The sequence below is a fragment of the Diabrotica virgifera genome, chromosome 7 (assembly GCF_917563875.1).
Source record: "Diabrotica virgifera virgifera chromosome 7, PGI_DIABVI_V3a".
NCBI classification, from domain to species: Eukaryota; Metazoa; Arthropoda; class Insecta; order Coleoptera; family Chrysomelidae; genus Diabrotica; species Diabrotica virgifera.
Window position 1 is genome coordinate 120,217,647 of NC_065449.1, and position 23,337 is coordinate 120,240,983.

Sequence of the window (23,337 nt, forward strand, 5' to 3'; positions counted from 1 at the left end):
TTATCTCAAATATTAAAACTCTAATTTCGGATTTTGTCATATACATAAAACTAGAGCTGATACAAAAAAACGAAATCCATATTTCGATTTATCGCCCCTAATATAGTAAAAATCAGCTTAAAGACTCACGGCACCTAAACAATTTTTTTTTCTGTAGGCCTGTGCAATCAATACCTTTTCGGTAATCGGCAGGAAGGTTAAATGGTTCTTGTAAGACGGCAGGAGTCCTAGATTTTGTATGAAAATTCGTGAAAAAGTCAACGATTTTCTGCCATTTTGCACATGTTTCAAGAATCTTAATATAAGTCTATTTACAAAGAGGCAGGATGGTTTTATGGTTATTTTGTATCATGGGCCACGGACAGAACTATAATTTAACAGTATTTTCTAATATACAAGGCTACCCGTTTTGACAGGATGACACAAATTTATGTTTTTTTAAATGGAATACCCTGTATATTTTTACATTTTTGGATTCTACTCGATGTTCTCTTTGATAAAATATAGTGTTTTGAAATATTATACGAGGAAGTTTAAAATATAATTACGTTTTTTTGTTAATTTTTTAGGAACATTCACACCCTATACATATTGTTAGTGATTTGATATCCAAACTTCTATTAATTTATGTTTAAACGATTTTTAATATAGTCTACTATTGTCAGTTATTAATAGTATACCAAAATGTTTAATTTTAGTATACGGGGTTGGTTGAAACTCGGAATAAGTATTTTCTGAGTTTTCTTAAATAGGACACCCTTATTTTAGTATTATAATAAAATGATATTTTATGGTACCTTTTTATTTGTTAAGCATTTTCTATACCATATTTATATATTAATTTCGGCAGTAAATTGATACAGACAGATTACTCAGGTGGTTTTTGGGGTTTCTGAACAAGAATGTCACATTAGAACAGATCTTTACCTAGTGCTCGGGGTGACTGATATACACGCCATATTCTCTTAAATTTCGAGGCTTTCAGACACTAAAGTGATGCAAGTAGATTACTCGAGGAGTTTTGTGGTTGCTGAATATGAATACGCCATCAGAATCGACCTCCAAAAACCCTCTAAATTCGAGATCAGTCACCCTGGGCACCAGGTGCTCCGAGAGTCGGTTGTAATGTCATATTCGTGTTTGGCCATCCCAAAAACCCTCGAATAATCTGTTTGCTTTAATTTATTGCCGATATCCCACGAAACTCCAGATGACGTGCCTTAACAGCAACTCTGGGCACTAGGTGATTCGGAGGTCGGTTCTGCTTGCGTATTCATAACTCCATAAACCTCCCAAATAACAAAATTTTGCCCTTAATACACTTATTTTGACAGGTTTATGCACTTTTGGATGCATGTTATGCACTAAAATGCAATTTCCACCCATTTTTATATTGTACACCTTTTCCTGATGTTATCCTGAACACAATGCAAAAAGTTGCAAGTAGATAGGTGCTGTATTTAAAAATCGATTTATTCTGGTGTTGTTAATGTTAGGACATTTTGCTATTAAATATAGGAAACAGTATCAGGGCAATATCTACAATATCAGGAAAACCAGTTGAGTGCGGCAACTTAGCGCCTGTTACATGCGTGTGTATTGTGTATATTGTGGGAAGTAAGAAGGCGGGATAAAATTGCTATGCAACAAAAATATATTGATAACAAAAAACAACGTTTCATGAAAATAAAACACGGCTAAACAAATCTTAAAATCCGCCTACCAATGAAACGAGTGTGATTCATGCTCATAACACATTTTTATTTTCGGAGAGTCGCATAAATGGCCGGACGTCTATTTGTTTAGCAGTGTTTTATTTCCATGAAACGTGATTTACGTTTCATGTTTCTTTGATGTGCGGCGTGCCTAATGGAACTAAAGCTCTTTACAGATGGCGCGTTGTAATTAGTTTTTTATATCTCCAGAACGCTTCCATTTCGAAAGACAAAAACTGGTCCGCCTTTTTTTCTTCCAGAGATAAATCGATTCCATCAATTGCGAATCTCTAGTACCAGTCATAGGAATCTTTCTTGTCTTTCCCTTTTAGGCATTTTTGACACTAGATCATTAAATTGTGAGGTATTCTAGTACTAAAAGGTACTCCTGCTTTAAGTCAGTAGGATGCACGGTTTTCTGGAAAAATCCATTTTAAAATTTTTCGTTTGTTGAATTTGAAAAAAATTTAAAAAACCGGTGTATTTGCCGACTCAAAGCAAGAGTAACTTTTAGTACTAGAATACCTCATAATTTAATACTCTACTCTCAAAAATGTCTAAAAATTTAAAGACCAATAAGTTATGAGATAAAATATCCCTTGATCTTCCCAAGACGGATGCCTATGACCAGTACTAGAAATTCACAATTGATAAAATCGATTCATCTCCGGAAGAGAAATAAACGTAGCAGTTTTCGTTTTCCTAAATAGAATTTTTCTAAATTCTTTTAAACTCAAAAAACCAAAAAACGAAAAATTTTTCAAATCGATTTTTCTAGAAAACTGCGTATTCTTCTGAGTTAAAGCAAAAATACCTTTTAGTACAAAACTATCCCAGAATTTAATAATACAGTGTCAGAAATGCTTAAAAGTTAGACAGAAAAGTATTCGATAAAATATCCGTTTCCGTACCCAAAACGGACCCCTATGACCGGTACTAAAAATTGACAATTGATAATTGACATTTGACAATTGACCTCTGGAAGATCAATAAGTGTAGCAGTTTTCGTTTTTCCAAATAAAAGCATTCTGGAACTATTTTAAAGAAACTAATTACAAGACTTCGATATGCTTCTTCTAGACGAAGCATATCGAAGTAGAGGTCGTCCGCCAACCAGATGGTCTGATGACATCAAACGGATCGACAGAAACTTAATGCAGACAGCACAGGACAGAAATGCATGGAGAAGACTGAGGGAGACCTATATCCAGCAGTGGATAGATCCGGGTTGAATTATGACGATGATGAATTACAAGACGCCATCTTTAAAGACCTCTAGCTTTCCACGGAAGCATTTTTGAACTAGGTGAATTGAGTTAAATTTTCTTAAAATTATCTGAGGAATATCCGGTTTTCGTTTGTTATGAGAGTTTCTGGACACCCTGTATAATATAATGGGTAGGTAAATTTCCTACTATAAGCCATAAATTGTAAAAATTGTTTATTTACTTTTATTGCGTTTACTTAGATAAAAATGTGATCTAATCACTTAAAATAAAGATGTTGCAGTTTGCTATTAGATTTGAAAAGTGTGTAAAAATTCCGAGACATTATTCAGGAAAATAATATTTAATAGATACGATTGTTTTAATGATATACAAATTAATTTTTTGTATTATTCATCTTTGCGGTTATCCTGCCAAGTTTTAAACGGTTTTAGATTAGTGTTTTTTAAGCATACTCGACATGGCATGACTCAGAAAATTGTGGTGATATAAATATGTTTGTATAACACCCTGAAATAATTTTACAGACACACAATTTAATTTTTTTTATACGAAATAACTATACAACCATCCTGCCTCTTTGAAAATAGATTTATATTAACCTTCTTGAGATATGTGCAAAATGGCATGACTTAGAAAATCGTGTAATTTTCCACGAATTTTCTTACACATTTTTTAACTATATATAGTAAAAAAGGTGTAACTAAACATCCTGCCATTTTGAATAATGTCTACTGAAATTATTTATTTTATAACAAAATTTATTTTATGACTTAGAAAATCACGGAATCAGAGTGAAAATTTTATACAGAATTTTCCAAGAAACAAGTGAAGTTAAACATTAGGTGACGTCATGCCAACATTTTTTTTTTTGGTCATTTTGAAATAAATATGATTAATTTATTAAGTTGGCAGGACTTGAAAATTATGAAAATTTCATTATTTTCATTACATGTTTGTATATCTGTATACTCCCTTAGACCTTTTGCAACCGTCCTGTCCAAAAATTTTCTTCATAAAATAGATGGTATCCTGTTATTCTATGGATATGGCAGGACTTAAAAATTCATCGCAACTCCCAATTTTTTTTTTTTTTTTTTTTTTCATGGAAAATCTAATTTTCACAGGAAGATGTCACAGGAAACCAGTGGATTTTTCCACAAATTGTAAGTACCTTCTCTAACCTTCCTTTATTGCAAAGGGCAGGACTTAGAAAATCGTTGTTGAACTTCTGTTAATATCTGCCGGTTTAATAAGGACACCATCCCGGTGTCCCAGTTTTATACAATTTAAAAAAAATCATATGGCGACCCTGATAAACTTCGGATACAATGCAACATAACATGTATTAAATAAGCTTTGTAATAAATGCTATTTATTACATATTTATTCTTATTACGGAATTTAAGTAGAAGGGAGCTCACAATATAGGTTTTAATTTATTTTTCTACGAGCGTGCAAAAATGTCTACTTTCGCGCACGCATTTTAGTTTAGAAAGTTTCACTTTTCCGCACGCGTGTTACTTTTCCGCACGCGGTTTTTACTTTTCCGCACGCGTGTTAATTTAGATATGTTAATATGGCATTAAAGTAATTATGCAATAAACTAATATTTAGATATTATTTACTAATTTATTTCAAATATATCTTATTGTGTTCCTGTTTTAATGAAATTAACGCGACAATTCGATGAAATAAAATTATTTTGACATAATATTCGAAAGTCAAATCGGTAGACAATAACAGTCGGTTTGAATCATCATCATGGAAACCAAGATCGTCGTCATGCTAACTAATTATATTGAAAGTTTGGTTTTGACAACCTTGTCAAAGATATAATTTGTGTATGTATTTTCATATTAATTAAATTAATTGATTAGAATTTGGTAATTTTTTAAAGACTCTTAGAAAAAATATTGTTCCTAACTCTTGCAGAAAGTCTCTTTTCCGCACTCGACTGCTTGCCAAACTCCCGCTTCGCGTCGTTCGGCAAACTGCAGTCGCGTGCGGAAAAGAATGACTTTCTGCACTTGTTAGGAAAATAACTATTTTCTACGGCCGTGCCAAAAGAGCCATTTTCACGCACGCATTTCGTTTTTGAAAGTTGCACTTTCCCGTACGGCTTGCGGGAAAGTAAAATACCTTGTAATATGGCATTATAATACTGGGTTGGGATAATGTATGGAACCAAGCAAATATCTTTGAAACGAAAAGAACAATATTTATGAAATTTTGCAAGCAAGTACAGTGACGCAAAAGGCATCTGTTGCCATATTTTTTGTTACTATTCCACTTCCGGTTTCACCGGAAATACCCTTAACTTATTTAATTTAAATGGGACACCCTATATATTTTTGCAAATTTTAGAAGAACTTGTTATTTTTAATTCATACGTACCAAACTTGGTAGAGAAAATTTGTTAAAAAGTGTCTGTAGATAATTTTTTGTATTAATACAACGTAATAGGAAATAAACTGGTACCATCTATACTGTAGACTAAAATTGTTGTTTACATGCACTACATGACTTATTTGAATTTAGTATAGTAGGTAAAACTGTTATTGAACTAATTGACAGAAATAAGTTGTATTAAAAATGGTTCATTTAAGTGGAAAAGATCGTATTGAAATATTAATGATAATAGGTTATGGTGAATTTTCATTTTTTTTAAGTGAATTTTCCAAATCCATGGATTGGACGAAGGATTCATAGAGTGGCCCGCTCGTTCTCCGGACCTCAACCCGTTAGATTTTTTTCTTTGGGTTATCTAAAATTACTTGTTTACATTAGGCGACCAATATGCTTGCAGAATTTGAGACAAAGAATAATAATTGATGAATGTGAACTAATACGTGGAGAAATCTTGCAAAAAGTGATTCACGAATTTATTTATAGGTATGCACGTTGTCAGGAGGTGAACAGCAAACATTTTCAACATTTGAATTTTTTTTATTTATTTTTAATATCATTGGTCTAACGTAAATAAATTAACCTATTTTTTAACTGTAAAGAGATTTATTTCTTGTTTTAATAGTTTTTCTTCCAAACTTGGTATGTATGAATTAAAAATAACAAGTTCTTTTAAAATCTGCAAAAATATACAGGTGTCCCATTTAAAGTAAATAAGTTAGGGGTATTTCCGGTGAAACCTGAAGTGGAGTAGTAACAAAAAATATGGCATCAGATGCCTTTTGCGTCACTGTACTTGCATGCAAAGTTTCATAAATATTGTTCTTTTCGTTTCAAAGATATTTGCTTGGTTCCATACTTTATCCCAACTCTGTATATTAAACTATATGCAATAAACTAATATTTAGATATTATTAACTAATTTATTTCAAATTTATCTAATTGTGTTTATGTTTTAATGAAATTAGCGCGATACTTCGATGAAATAAAATTATTTTGACATAATAATATTATTAAAAGTCAGATCAGTAGACAATTACAATGGTTTTGAATCGTCGTCATGGAAACCAATATTGTCGTCGTGGTAACCATTATATTGAAAGTTTGGTTTTGACAGCCTTGTCAAAGAATTTATTTATGTATTTTCACTTCTAAATAAAACTTGATATAACTCTATTTTTGTGGATTTTTTCCAAACGTACGGCCCTAGAAAAAATATTGTTCCTAACTCATGCGGAAAGTGTCTTTCCCGCACTCGACTGCTTGCCCGAACTCCGTTATCGCGTCGTTCGGGTCAACGGCAGTCTCGTGCGTGAAAGTATCACTTTCCGCACTAGTTAGGAAAATAACTATTTTGTACCTAATTGATAGAAATTATTTACTATCTACGTGTACTGTACCTAGTAATATTTTTATTATAGTTGATAATATATTACACCTGTATGAAGGAGCTTAACAAAAAATAAGTACAATAGAATCAACAATATACTTTTTATTATGCTCTAGTTATGGAATGATATGTTTAATGAAGGCTTTTTCACATAAACGAATGCTTAGATTAACAAACGACTAATTATATTTACAATCAATCATATTATAATAATTAACAAATTCAATCTAACAAAGTTTTCTACAGCACATTAGCGAATTAGCTTCAAGTAAATATTAAAAAAATAATTCTTTCTTTTTCTTTTCTGTACAAAAATATTCACCCACAGTCATACACCCTATTTTCATTAAAATTAATACTATATTAGTGTAATATTATTACTAGTGTTATTTGTATATCTACTATAAAATCATTTAATAATATAATAATAATATAAATATAAATATATTAAATATCAATATCGCAGATAAACAATAATGTTTTCGTCATATATATGTATGAAATGTATTCTACAGCGTTCATGTTTAATAATTTAATAATTTAATGTATAGGGTGGAATGCACATATGGAATAAAATTATTTCTGTCCATGTTTAAAAAAAAATACAAAAAAAAATGCTGTGACCCGTCGATTCTTATATATAAATGTGCTCTTTTAGAACATGAATTAAAAAAATGTGCAGGGTGATTCAGGCAAACCTAGCATAGTCCATGAACATCTAGTTCGTTGAGATCAGGTTGTTAATTGAATTTACAGAGTGTTCCAGTCCATTAAAAATAAAGTTTAACCATTTGAATTTTTGGTTAAAACGTGCATATTTATATTAGGTCTGGATCCCGCGTATGAAAAAGAAGTTGATTAATAGCAAGCTGAAAATTTGTTAATAGCTTGAGGGTGTCTAGTCGGACAAACTTTGATATATGAGAACACTGGAACAGGGGAAGTTTTAATTGTGGAACAGGTTAAAAATTTGGATCGGTCTGACCACCAAAATGTCAGATGTATTTTGTCCGGCAGAACTTCCAATTGATTTGTTACCCTCTCATTGAACTCTCATGCAAAAATCAGACTGCTATTTATCACCTGCCATAATTCCTGTCATTTGACATATTCTACGTGTTCCACTCATTATAATTCCCATTTGGTGATAAATAGCAGCTTGATTTTTGCATGAGAGTTTAATGAAAGGGTAACAAATAAATTGGAAGTTCTGTCAGACAAAATTCATAATGTGACGTTTTCGTGGTCTGACCGTTCCAAATCTTTAACCTGTTCCACAATTAAAACTTCCCCTGTTCCAGTGTTCCTATATATGTCCGACTAGATACCCTTAAGCTATTAACAAATTTTCAGCTTGCTATTAATCAACTTTTTTCATACGCGGGATCCAGACCTATATGTCTGTATATAAAAATCGACGGGTCTCAGCGTATTTAATAATTTTGTATAACAAGGGCACAAATATATTATTCCACAAGTGCGTGCCACACTGTATACCTAATGAAATATTTAGTCTTGTCCAAATGTTAAACATTTTGTAAAGTAAAAAATAAATGCGTTAAACAACCAAAACTTTGTACTGTTGAATGTATTTAATTAAAAATTGAAATTACAGAATATTACGCAATAAATCAAATAAAAAAATATTGAAATGTTGGTAGAACATTTTGTAGATTTTTTAGAAAAGCTTTGAAGAAGAGAAAGCAAATTTTAACTTCGACATTTTTTTTGCTAAGTTAATAGCACTTGCAAAGCCAAAAGGCCAGTCATATTTGACTCCGACAAGCAAATATGATAAATAAAAGCTAACACACTAAATATAAATAAAGTAGTAGAACATAATAATAATAGACTCCCTTTTATACCGCTACCGCGGCCTTGGATTTATAGCAGGTTAGTCTGTTATCTCTTGGGCCTACGGTATACAAGGAAGGTAACAGGGCCAGTGCTACCCTTTAACCGAGTATTATTATCCCTGATTTTTAAGTTTTAATACAAAATACTCATTTTTTTAAGGTGAGACGACCTGGGGCCAGTAGATATTTAAAAATATCTACATTTTCACGCCAGCGAATCGCTGGGATTTGATATTTCGAATTTACTAGAAAACTAATTTCATTAGCACATAGCAATTATATCTTTAAAGGGTTTTACGCCAATTCATAACATTTACGTCTTTAAAAATTAGGCATTATTTTTTGGTGACAAATAATGAAAATTGAGTTCTTTGGATATGGTTTATTAGTCCAAGTAATGAAGCTCGGGGGTGCAAATTTTTTATTATATTTTGACCGCAAAAGTTGGTAAAACATTCATTCTAATCAAAAAACGTTCTATATATATATTTTTTTTTTGATAAAATGAATAGTTTTCGATTTATTCGCTATCGAAAGTGTTAGTTTTATATCGAAAAAATCAATTTTTTCTCCAAAAGTTTTCGTTTTATCAAAACAACTTTACTTAACAACAATGTACCTTTTGAAAAAATAAACAAAACTGTTTTTTTAATTTCTTTATATAATGTTTATGATATATTATATGTAAAAGAACGGGAACTATGCATTTCTCGAGGGTAACGTGTTCAAACTAATTTAAAGTATTTAAAAATATCTATCCCCAGAAGTAAAAAAAGTATCTAGCACAAAAATTAAGTGACTTATAATGAAAAGAATGTCAGTCCCTATTTTTTTCAGCGAAAAAGTGATCGGAAGCAGCCCCTAATCACCACCCTAATTAAAATTTATGTACTAACCTTTATTTATGTACCTACTATTAATAGGTTCTAAAAGTTTGACCGGCTTAGAATGATTAGTTTTTAAAATAATGGAGTTAACAGCGAATAACGATTTTTTTTAGTTTGGAAGAAAATGGCCTTTTCTTCAGAATAGAAAGATTAGCATTAGAGATATGAAAATGTTTCAATATGAAATTATAGCTTACTTAATTCCCAAGAACATGGTTTGCAAAAAATTTTTCTTCGGCAAAAATTAAGTAAGCTATTGATAATTAAAACTTGTAATAACATCCAAAAAGCACCTTTACCAACCCTTTCAAAGTAACCTCTTTTTGCGACTCAGGATTATAAAAAGATTTAATATTAATCGGCTTATAGATCTTATAAAAACCTACAAAATTCTTTTTTACTAAACTTTAGATAAAAAATAAAAAGTTACGGTTAAAAAATCAATATAATTTTTTGAAAAAAAAATAGGGAAAATCCCATTGGAAGCATAATAATGTAAGTTAGCGGTATTTTTAGTCATTGGCCTTATTCATTCTTCTTTATTTATGTATTATTTATAGATACTACAAGTTTGACTGGCTTAGAATGATTAGTTTTTAAAAGACTGGAGTTAAAAGCGAATACTTAACGAATTTTTGTAGTTTGGTAAAAAATGCCATTTTCTTAAGAACAGAAAGATGAGCATCAGAAATATGAAAAAATGGTTAAATATGAAATTGTAGGTTATTTAGTTCCCAAGAACCTGGTCTAAAAAATTTTTTTCTACGGCAAAAATTGAGTGCATCGTCAATGAGTATATCAAAAAACATTGATTTTTTATATGTAAAACACTTTCGATAGCGAATAAATCGAAAACCATTAATTTTATCAAAAAAATGTATAGAACATTTTTTGCTTAGAGTGAATGTTTTTAATCAACTTTTGTGGTCAAAATATAATAAAACATTTTCACCCCTGAGATGGGGTGGCACCCACCCCCATGGAAAAAGCGCCTTTCGGCATCATATAGTTTTTTATCCTTGGACTATCCACTACTTATTCTCAAATTTTCAAGCAAATCGATCCATTCTGTAAAAATTGTGAGGTGAAAAGCTTCGGTTCCTGGATTATAATATCATCAAATCGTCCCTTACATTCAAGTAAGACGCCCTTACTTTTAAAGGATTTGACGATATTATTTTGTTCTGCATTACCAACATTTAAAATAGGCAAATTTTGTTTGTATATTGAGTTCAATATACAAACAACAGTACAGAGCCTACTCAGTACAAGAAAGTATTTATAACAAAAAATATATAAATCAACGAAAGTTCAGTAAAAAATTATAAAACCATCTACAATTTTACCGACATTTGTTTAGTGTCAGTATCTATACAATAAGGTTTTTTTTTTGTTAGCGCAAAGATTACTGCGTTCACACGTTAAATTTTACTTAAAATATTTAAAATACAATTTTTATTTTGTCAAAAACCATAAATAAAATCTAGTGTCAAGTTTAATATAACGTTACCTCTGCATCAAATCTTTTGACACCAGGATTGTTTCATTTATATTTATTTAAACAATTATTTGTGAAAAATAGCTTATTAGCTAGAAAATATGTCTTAACAGAAAAGAATAAATAAAATTTGATGTGTATTTTATCATTTTTGGGTGTATTAGTTTGTGCTTAATTGTGTAATATAGTTAAAAAGATCAAGCCGCATTCTTAAAATACTTTTTAAGTTATATTACTAATCGTATTTTAAAATTTTATTTCTATACATTTTTCTGCCAAATGGGTTCATTACAATAATTATTAATTATAAGATCATCAGTAAGTATTAAGTTTATTAATGTATTCTAATTATTTTCAAAAATGGACGATATTTTGTTTCACAAGCCAATACTCTTAGCCAATTTCGGCCATATAATTTTATTAAGTAACAATAACGCAATGCAAAACAAAATATATTTATATTCTCATATAACTTAAAACTAACACTACTTTCTACATATTCGTAATAAGGGAACTAATATCTATAATACAGTACGACGATAATGAGATTGCGCAATATCATAGCAAAGTGTATTCAATGTTTTTCTTAAAATGTAGTGCTACTTCCATCTTAGATTTTCAATATTAATAATTTTTATATTAATTATGTATAACAGGTGGCGTTAAGATATTCTATTAAACCAAAAATTTTCAAGCCTCGACGAACGCAAAATTTAATAGGTAATAGATATATTTTGGCTCTCTTTTAATTATTATATATTTCCATAACGAACCAAATCTCGGAATCTTATGGAAAAGCAAACCCGAAAAGTGGTCAACCAGCTTGTCTACGCATTGTTGCGCTTTCAATACATGTTTTACTGTTTGTATCCTATTTTTCATAATATATTTTAGTACCATGCCACAACGGTAGTAACTGGTTAGTTCTTACTTGTAAAAATGGAGCACCAGAATTCGAAATATTGCAGACAATTTTAATCTTAAAGAATCTTTTCAGATGACTAACAGATCACGACGACTTGGTTAGATTGATGATCGATTAGTTCCACTTATGTTATATCTCAACGTTTAGAGCTGTATAGGTAAATAAAAATTATTACTGTTAAAAGTATCCATGTTTATCCATATTTATCAATCAGTCGAAGTGTACTCTTTATTCTCCCTCTTTTTACAGACTATGACAAGCATTCTAGTTATCTCAAGTCACCTGTCTCATTTGACGAAGTGTGGCGATTCAAAAATCCTACAAGTTTTATTTTGAAATTCCCGTCCTGTACCTATATAAAGTTTTAATTCTGCTTAAAGAACGTTTGGTACGTTTTAATTTGCTTCTTAATTTATTCTAACGAATGTTTCCTGTAGAAACATCTTAGAACATTCCCTTACAACACTTCCATTTTTCTTGGTTCATTTTAATTCAGAATTTCAGTTCACATCGAACTAAGAGAATTTCAACAATTTTTATTATAACAAATCCAGTAAATTTTATTATAGGTCGCTTTTTTCAATTTTCCTCGTTAATACAAGACAAAACTAGTTTACAATGAGTATGCATAAACTTACGTTAACAAATACAGTTAAAACCCAGTTTTGCCGATCTCTGGTAGTTAGTTTGTTTATTTACATGAGAATAGTCCAAGACAGAATGGTAACAAACTTGTATACGAGACTAGATTATGTACACTTATTTATTATATGCTAAGTAGGTACCTACGTTTAATCTAAAATTAAGCTTCTTGAGGTCTTGAAGCGAATAAGACTTCCACCACAGAACTATCAGCTAAAGTACTAATATCACCAACGTCTCTGTCGTTTACAGCGATTTTTCTTAGGATCCTTCTCATAATCTTTCCAGATCTAGTTTTTGGTAAAGCAGGTGCGTTCTGAATGATATCTGGTTGTGCAAAAGGACCTATCTTTGACCTCACTATCTGCTTCAGATCTTTAGTCAGTTTGTCGTTAAATACTCCATGCTCTGTAAGAGTTACAAAACAGTACAAACATTCGCCTTTAACAGGGTGAGGTCTTGCAACTACTGCTGCTTCTGCTACTGATGGATGTTCAGTTAAAATAGATTCTACCTCTGCAGTAGACATGAGATGACCAGAAACATTTAACATATCGTCTACCCGACCAGTTACCCATAAATAACCATCTGCGTCACGTCTGGCACCTACAAAAATAACAAAATGTTAAAATTTAATAGCTAATTTTGATTTGATAATTAATATATTGATACAGAAAAATCTTTTTAATGGTGTCAAAAACGATAATAGAGAACTGATGATAAACTTCTGCACGAACAACTAATTGAGTAAACAACGCCTTTTTTACCACAAATACTAATAAAAATGTACATTCAATAACACCCGTGGACAAAGATCTATGATAGATTATGTTGTAACCAACAGAGATATACCAATCAAAAATAATCGACGTAAGATGCCTAAACTTAGCAGATGCAGTAAGTAATTTCAGCCTAGTATTATGTAAAATAAGAATCATCATGAAATACTTCACACCTAAAAGAGTTGCACCAACATAAATAAAAATCAGAGTCGAAGGACTAAATTCGGAATCCACACGGCATACTTATCCAGAAAAAGAATATCAGAGAATATTGCTGAGAATGGAATATTAGAAAACGATAACTACGATAAATGCAGGGAAAAACTTAAAGTTAATCTAATTAGCGCAGCAATACAATCACTTGGAGAGAGGAAAGTAACGAATACTAACATATCAAAAACAAAACCCCATGGTTTAGAGAGAAAGTGAAGATAAAATGTGAAGAAAAGAAGAAAGCTTTTTTACCATACAGAGCAAAACAAACACAACAGGCATAAAACCACTATAAACGAATCAAAAACGAAACGAACACTTTAGTCAGACAAATAAAAAGGGAACACTGGGAGAGCTTCTCAAAAGAGATGGAACACGACTTCTAGAGCAGAACACAAAAGGAAATATGGAGAATGATCAGAGGACAAAGAAAGGAGATGAACGAAGCAAGAAAAACAAAATACATTCAAAAGGAAACGTATGCAGACAACTTTTGATCTCAATATGCTAAAGGTGACAATAATGAACCACCAACACCTAAAGTGACAACAAACGAAGAAACAAACATTGAAAAAGCAGAGGTAAAGGAAGCATAATACACTAGGGAAATACGGCAAAAATATACCATGTTCGGGACACTTGAGCAGCCAGGTTGCAAATGGATTTTTTAGGTACTATATACCTAATACATTATAAATACAAAAATGCCCGTCACAGTTTGGACGAGAAATTTGTTATTAACAAATAACGGTCAAAAATGAGAGTTTTTTCGTTTAAATCGCTACAGGTAAAAATAGGGTAATTAAATGTCTTATTTATAATATTTTTCTTTTAGTAGATGAGCCAAAGTTTAAAATACCGTTTTTTGAATTTTGGTCCGATTATTTGTTGCTTCAGATATTGCAAAATAAAACAAAAATTTCGAAAATAAAAAATTTCCTATAACTTTTGCTAAAATGCATTTAGAACTTTCATATTGCATGAAAAGTTGAGTCAAACAGTCCATACAATGCACAAAAAATTTTAAGACGATGCGTCAATTAGTTTAACTTTTATTCAATTTGTTTATCCCAAAGAGCTTTTTTTCGCAATGTTATTGTTCAGAAAATAATAATGATACAGCAATTCTGTGAAAACAACATGAAAGAAGAATAGTCATGTTTTCAAAGCATTTAAAAAATCATTAAAAAGTCATTTATATCACTCAGAAAACATTTTACTAAAATAGGGTCATTTTTGGATTATAACAATTTGAATAACTTTGTTAATATTGAAACTACAATGGAATTTAAAAAACTGGTATTTTTATAGCAGAATCATTCTGTTTCCATCTTGCAAAAATGTAGAATCTTACCACGCACTCAAATTTATCTGTTTTGTCCTTTGTTAAGTGTGTATTTATATGTTAATTTAAGTTGCCACCAAACTATTTTATTGGCTGACATTCGAGGATAATACCTTCTTTTTATTGACGAAATGCCCCTGAAGATGCTCTAGATAGCGAAAGTATACTTGGGCAAGATTAAATAAACTCAGTGCTCGATATCTGCCTTTTATTTCCGTAAATTTCATATATTCGAGCATTCAACCATTTCATATATAGAAGTAACTGCGAATTAAATAATAAAAGTGGCTAACTTTGAAGCTAATTAACCTAGGCAAAAAGTTTTTTTCTGAAAATTCGTATAAAAATACCAGCTTTTGAAATCCGAAAGTAGATTTACTCTATAGTCAATATTAACAAAGTTATTCAAATGTTTAGAAGCCAAAAATGACTCTATTTTACTAAAATTTTTTCGGAGTGAAAAAAACGACTTTTTAATGATTTTTGTCAATAGTTTAAAAAAATAACTATTATTCTTGCATGTGGTTTCCACAGAATTGCTATGTCATTATTATTTTCTGAATAATAACATTACGAAAAAAAAGCTCTTTGCGATAAACAAATTGAATAAAATTTAAACTAATTGACGAATCGTCTTAAAAATTTTTGTGCATTATACGGAATGTTTGACTCAACTTTTCGTGCAATATAAAAGTCTTAAGGCCATTTTTGAAAAAGTTATAGCACATTTTTTATTTTTGAAATTTTCGTCTTATTTTGCCCTTTCCGAAACAAAAAAGGATCGGACGAAAATTCAAAAAGTGCTATTTTAAACCTTGACTCATCTAGAAAAAGAAGAATATTATAAATAAGATTTTTAATAACCCTATTTTTACCTGTAGCGATTTAAATGAAAAAAGTGCCATTTTTGACCCTTATTTGTTAATAACTAAGTTTCTCGTCCGAACTGTGACGGGCATTTTTGTATTTATAATGTATATATATTTATGTTGTATGTATATTAATTATATTTAATATATATATATATATATATATATATATATATATATATATATATATATATATATATATATATATATATATATATATATATATATATATATATTACTCCCAGCGTATGAAGTGAGCCACATATCAAAAGAAACTGCGGTTGAAGTGAGGTCCTGTACAAAGTGAGGTCCAGTATACGGACCTCACTTAGTCAATCAATGTAAGACTTTTTCGTAGACATGTACTGATAGCAAACACTGTTTTTTTACAAAAAAAAGTGGGACCTCACTTTGTATGGTCCACATCAATTTTTAGTTCAGAGATTTTCCGCATAGAGGCGCTGACTTTGGCGTATATTTTCTAACCATGTATATTCTATGCCCTGTTGAATAACTTACGATACACATAGTGAGGACCATACAACTGGCAACATCTGTTCAACCAATCTTTAAAACAGTGGATCGTCAATCGTCGCATAAATTCAAACAGTACAAAAATGTTTAATACTTTAATCCTTTTTGAGAGCCTAGGCGCAAAATTTCGGTCGAGTTCTTTTTAAACGCATTTATTTTTTTCGAATCCTGAGATAACTAATAGGTATTTTAAAAAAATTTAAACGCAAAATAGAAGACTACATTATTCCCGAGGGCAGAAAGTCCCTTATAATGAACAAAAAGTTTCTTTTGAATGATATATTTAAAATTAAAAATCAGACTATTTTTTTTCACCCATGTGACTTATTAAAATAAATATTTATAGAAGTTCTCAAGGACTTTCGACCATGGATAATACAGTAATATTTCTTTCTGCGTTTAAATTTTTTAAAAATACTTAAGGTTTTCTCAGTATTCGAAAAAAATTAACGCATTTAAAAATAATTCGAGCGAAATTTTTGCGCATATGCTCTCAGAAAGGCTTAAAATACTATAAATTTTTGTAATCAGTATTTCAATAGTTATTTATGATATAAGTGTTAAAAGTACACGTTTAAGGCACGCATGTGAAAGTTTGCAGAATGAGCGACAGCGAGTTCTGCAATTCACATGAGTGCCTTAAAAATGCACTTTTTAACAGGCATATCATGCAATATTTTTTCTACAAACGTAATTACAGGAGAATATCTACAAAAACTTTTACTTGAACTTGACTGACATTCCATTTTTATATTTTTTTGACATTATATCAAAATTGCCTATACGATCAATACGAATTGCAGTGCCATAAAAATTTTAAAGCACTAGTGCCTTAAAGCAGCGCCGGATAAAGGGGCGGGCGAGCCGGGCGACCGCCCGGGGCGCCAGAATTTGGGGGCGCCAAATTTTGAGAGACGCTGATATATAAATATAATATTTACCCCCCTCCGTAGCTCAGTGGTAAGAGCGCCTGCCTGTGGATCGAAAAAATCCGAAAGGTTGTGGGTTCGAATCTCACCAGGGTCGGAAATTTTTCATTTATTATAAATTAATAAATGAATATAGTTTCTGTCCTCGTGGAATCGTTTCTCACCGGAGGGACCGCAGACGTTCGGATACAATTAGCGTCTCTTTGCAAAGACAATGACGGCGACATTGCAAAGTAACAAGGCGCTTACTCAACACACACTACTTACACATGACACTAGGTACCCAACTGTTCAAAATTACCGTACCGACCATGCCAATGGCCATTAGTTGTCGAGGCATTAGCTAAACAAAAAAAAATATAATATTTTTTACATTCATTATTTTTTTGGACTTTATAGATTATCTTTGGGCTAAGATTACTCCTAAGACAATTAATATTAAATAATTGTAACAATAAGAAAACTATTTCTAGCTCACAAAAATTCTCTAATAAAAATAATGCAACCTAAAAATTGTTATGGCTTTTAAAGGTCATTTGTCAGGTAATACCTATCACTTTTATGGTATTACAATGTTATACATACATACTTAAAATACACGAAGATCAGATTTACGAAGTATCAACAAATTTATGAATAGTCAGTGATATTATTATACTGCTGCTTGTCATTATAGCCTCAATGGTTAAATAGTTTTGTCTTCCTGTTCTGTAAACTTTGCTTTATCAACATTGTCGTGTGTCCGTGGGTGTGTAATTTGAAATAAAAAAAAAACAAACCAGGTATATCTATATGAATTAGAATTGACAAGTTCTTTTTCATAATATGAATATATAGAAATTTATTTCGAATACTTTGTACGCGTTAAGATGTTTCACTTTTTGCATAAAAACGGCACGAACGACGTATGAAAAAAAGGAATAATAGATTTTTGTATATATCATAAATTGAACGAGTAATTCCAAAATGATTTGTTATTTGAAATATCTCAGTGGCGTACTATGTTTTTCTTTAAAAAAATTCACACCATTTCAACAGTAGATATAAAATTATTAATTTTATGTCAAAAAATGCACAATAATTACCTCTTAAAACACATCAAATTTCATTTGCATATCTGAACCGGTTTTAGAACAATAAAGAAATCGTCAGTTTGTAAGAAAAATGTCAACACCCCATATCTCGGAAACGAAGTATTTGCTGACATACGCTTATAGAGCAAACTGTCATTATTTTTTCATATAGAATTACCCTTTAAAGTTTGTCGCATTTATTTAGAAACATCCTGTTTTTTCTTGACCACCCTTAATTTCCATAGTTTTTCCTGTATTATTTCACTTGACCGTTATTTTCAGTTCTTTCTGTTTTTCCAGTCCTGCAGGTTTCTTTTCTAATATTGCTTCGTCCATTTTCCTGCATCCTGCAGGATCTCTAAAAGATTTTCGGGGTCTGTCTCTCTTCCTTCTTATATACTCGATAGGTTATAATGTTAATATAATGTTATATGTTACATACATTTATATTGCAATTCAGTTTGCTCAATTTTCCTCCCGAAAAATTCCCCAACCAATTCAACCTATAAAAATTTTCCCATGTGCTTTCAAATTACCCTAAAAATGAGCGAAAGTACCCCAATCTGGCATCTCTGATTCGTCGCCCGTTGTAGACGGCGTCGGTGTATATTGCGTTGTCAATTGGGATATTCCCCAAACTCCCAAAAGTGATGATCCTACCGATCTACCGACATGTCCCTAGGATCTATCGAGTTTAAAAAAAAAATCCAAATGACATATTTTACTTAAGAGGAAACAGTAGCGATCAACAGGTAGCGAAAACGCGTTCCAAGATTACGGCTGTAATTTTGAATATTTTTTCGAGATATGTGGCACACGTATTCGTAATATAATAAAGAATGGCGGTACAGAGCCCAATTTAAAAAATATATTAATATGTGGAAATTACTCTGTAATTAAATACAATAGATATTAAAAAACGAGCCTGTACCGCCACTAAGAAGAACAAAAAAATACACTTTCTTCAAATAAACTTTTTTATCCGATGCCTAGATTTTGTGTCATTTTGGAACTACTAATATTTTTTATTTCATTAGTAGTTCCAAAATGACACAAAATCTAGGCATCTGATAAAAAAGTTTATTTGAAGAAAGTGTATTTTTTTGTTCTTCTTAATGGCGGTACAGACTCGTTTTTTTAATATTGTATTTATTTACAGAGTAATTTCCACATATTAATATATTTTTCAAATTGGGCTCTGTACCGCCATTCTTTATTATATTATAAATACGTGTGCCAAATATCTCGAAAAAATATTCAAAATTACAGCCTCAATCTTGGAACGCGTTTTGGCTACCTGTTGATCGCTACTGTATCACCTTAAAAATAAATTCGATAAACCAATTCATCATTTATTGCCATCGAAAAATTTCAGTAGGTAGTATTTTTTAACACGTTTGTATGATACCTTTCATTTCCTAAGAATGATGTAATGTATTATTTAAAAATTACATAATGGAGATTCCTAATCGTATTTCGGTATTCACATTTCATACAAGAGTCTCAAAGTACTCAAGTATAAACAATTTTTAGATGATTTTGGGAATATCGATTTCAAGCACACATACCTTTTTATGTAAATATTCATGTGTTTCATAAAAGCTGATGTGACACTTTCGTCCAGTTCTTTATTAGTAAATAAAAGTTGAATTATGGTTGTTTGGGTTAATAATTACTTCGCATATTATTTATAATACATATAGTAGGGGAGCAAAGTATGCTAAATGTGCAGTCACTCGAGCGCTTTGGGGACCTATTGGGTTGTGATTATTAGGTTCTAAAACCAAAAAATTAAGTAAAATTTTCCATTTTAGTGGGGACTTTCCATATTTTAATTTAATTTTCCATTTCCAACACCCGTTTTCTCCGATTATAGCGCCACCTATCCGTAATTAGAAAAAACGTTTCGAATAAAAGTTGCTTATTTTTACGCAAAGAATCCAAATCTGAAATAAAAAAGGAGTTCCTATTTAAGATTTTAAAGTAACCCAACCCCCCCCCCAGTGTTTGGAAAAAATATTCAGAAATTGTAGTGTATTTCCTATAAGCAGTTACCGTTAAGCCGGGTCCAGACTATGTAACAAAACATGTTAAATAACAAAGTTTTGTAACTTGTTACAAAATTTTAAATAAACAAGTTTTAAAACACAGTGTTGTATAACATTTTTCTGGTTATATAGCATGTTTTATGTTATCCAACAGATGTCGGTAAACATCAAAGAAAGTTATAAAACCGCACCGCGACTGATCTACACCTAAAAACATGTTATTGAAACATTTCTCTGGCATAGTACCTACGCGAGCAGCAACCGTTGGAGTCATATCGCCTTGTTCATTCTGGAGTGATTGTGCTAGATTTTTCTTTGCTCTGTTCACGTAGGGTTATTTACGCGATGAAATTGTCGAAAGAACTGAGGAACTGACTACTCATTTAATTGAGCTATTTCGTAAGTAACGAGTATTATGGGATTGCTATGGGATGAGCTACATTTATTGATTTAAAAAACAAATAAAAAACACGATGAATAGACTGAAATAGAAGTGAAAATAGATACAGAAACTGTAGTTAAAACTAATGCACGTACGCCTATAACTCAAGCCAACAAAAGAAAAGCAGTACGCGGAACCTTAACAGCAAATCGGTGCAAATCAACTCTAAATTTGACATAAATACTATTCTCTACAGAGCAGAGTGTTCAGACATAAAACCTGTAACATTCACTTCATTCGCTACACAGATGCAGACTGCTTCATCAGCTACTCAAACAGGCACTCAATCATACAATATATCTGAGCCTTTCTATTCCGTCCACTACACCTACATCCGCTACTTCTCCAGCTACACCAATTCAAACAGACAGTGACACTCAATCATGAACAGGTGAAGACGATAATACTGAGGAATTAAATTTTACACAAATGTTATACTTCCTCTCTGAAACAATGAGTAAAAAGTTTAAAAAATATACTTTGCTAATAATATAACTGTTAATCTTTCTCTTATTGGAATTGCATCTCGAAATGTCTTTCCTGCCTACTTTATGGCCGATGTCATTTATAAGAAATTCAAAATCAGAACTTTATATTCTTAAGAAGTTTTTAAAACTGCCATCACATTTAATGTCTCCTGTCGATGGGTCTATGTTATCTCTTTCCAGATCAGCTAAAAGAGCTGTACCACTACCTATATTTTGCTCGAGCTGCTAATGAAGGACACATCCAAAATATTAATTTAACACGCCGGTGTCGCCTCCACAATATTACACAAGCTGCTGTTGCTATGAAGAGATCCTCCATACTTATATGACGCAATTCTATATACTACCTAACCTACCAGCTATCCATCTAAAATGCTGCAAAATTTATGCGCATGTTGTTGTTTTGTTTTTTGTTATATAGTCTGGATACTCATGCTATATTATACCAAGTTACATAACAAAGTTGTACAACAAATTTGTTGTACAACTTTGTTATTAGCATGTTTTGTTACATAGTCTAGACCCGGCTTTAGAAGTTCCCCGTTTCAGGAAAAAATATTGTCTTAAGAGCGATAGCCTAGTGACCTAGTGGGTAGACCTCGGATCTCGGATTCGTAAAGCAGAGGTTTCGATTTCAAATCCGGGGTGTGGATCTCCGATTTTTTATTTATTGTTACTGCATTCATGTCTGTAGACAATGTTTCAATCTATTATGAGCACAATAAAAAAATATAGTAATAAAATAATAAATAAATATTTCAAAAAAAAACAAGAAAAAAAATACAATCACTGGAAGCGAAACTGAACAATACGGAAGAAATATAACCACTGGATTCGGAACTGGATATGGACCTGGATAATATTAGAAAACTGATATTATAATATGTAAGCAGTACGAGCCTAGTAGGCCCATGGCTTGATGTACTATTCTTTTCCACTCCCTTTTGTCAGTCGCTTTTGTTTCCCAGTTCCTTAAGTTAATTCTTCTCATATCTTCTCTAACTCCATTACTCCATCGTGACCTCGGTCCTCCTCTTCGTCTTTTCCCTGCCAATGCACTAGATAGTACCATTCTGGGAATTCTAGATGGAATCATCCTCTGCACATGGTCCAACCATCTAAGTCTTTGCGCCTTAATTACTGCTAGTATGTTAGGATCTTGATAGAGCTCAGTTAGTTCCTTATTTGTTCTTCTTACCCATTGTCCATTTAAGTTTTTCCCACCGAAGATTTTGCGCAGTATTTTCCTCTCCCAAACTAATAACAACTCTTGATGTTTTTTTGTTGTGACCCATGTTTCAGAAGCATACGTTACTATCGGCCTTATTACGGTCTTGTAAGTTCTTAGTTTTGCTCTTCGTGATATATGTTTACTTCTTAACAACCCATTAAAAGCAAATATAGCGCGGTTGCCCGACATAATTCTCTTTTGTATTTCTTCTTCACAGTTAGGATCTCTTGTGAAGACAGTTCCTAAGTACTCAAATCTCTAAACTTCTTCGAATTTATACTGTGTTCCCTTCGCTGTTGTCATTGTTATGTATTGCCCCCGAACGAATTGCTTATTTGTTCATTCCATATACTTTGTTTTTGCTTCATTTATATACAATCCTTTGGTTGCTGCCCTCTCCTCGAGTCTCATGACTGTTTCTATAAGTTCTATTTTGCTCCTAGCCAAGATTACCAAATAGTCTGCGAATGCCAAGCACTGATGTTTTTTGTGGTAGATCAGACCTGTTCTATTAATGTTTGCTTCCTGTATAACCTTTTCTAGTAATATGCTAAACATTATAGACCAGTGGTTCCCAACCTTTTATGTCTGGCGACCCACCTTCTGATGTTTTTTCATATTCGCGACCCATCCCTCATCCATGATTATATATATGTACGTTATTCAGCTACTGTAAGATCTACGCCACGACCCACCTGAAATCCGCCCGCGACCCACTGGTGGGTCGCGACCCACCGGTTGGGAAACGCTGTTATAGACGATAATGGATCACCCTGCCGCAGTCATTGTTTGACCTCAAAGCTTTCTGTTATAGTATTGTTTATCTTGACTTTAT

The 23,337-nt window shown here is 31.7% G+C and overlaps 1 protein-coding gene across 1 annotated transcript in view; it reads right to left on the minus strand.

Annotated features, from left to right (window-relative positions):
• Positions 1 to 6,827: 6,827 nt before the first annotated feature.
• Positions 6,828 to 23,337, minus strand: part of LOC114337893 (acetyl-coenzyme A synthetase) — a 101,030-nt gene continuing 84,520 nt past the window's right edge. Inside the window, exon 7 of the mRNA XM_050656586.1 lies at positions 6,828 to 13,154. Within this exon, the coding sequence (XP_050512543.1) occupies positions 12,709 to 13,154 (446 nt within the window). The 3' untranslated portion in view covers positions 6,828 to 12,708. The remainder of the gene's footprint in view (positions 13,155 to 23,337) is intronic.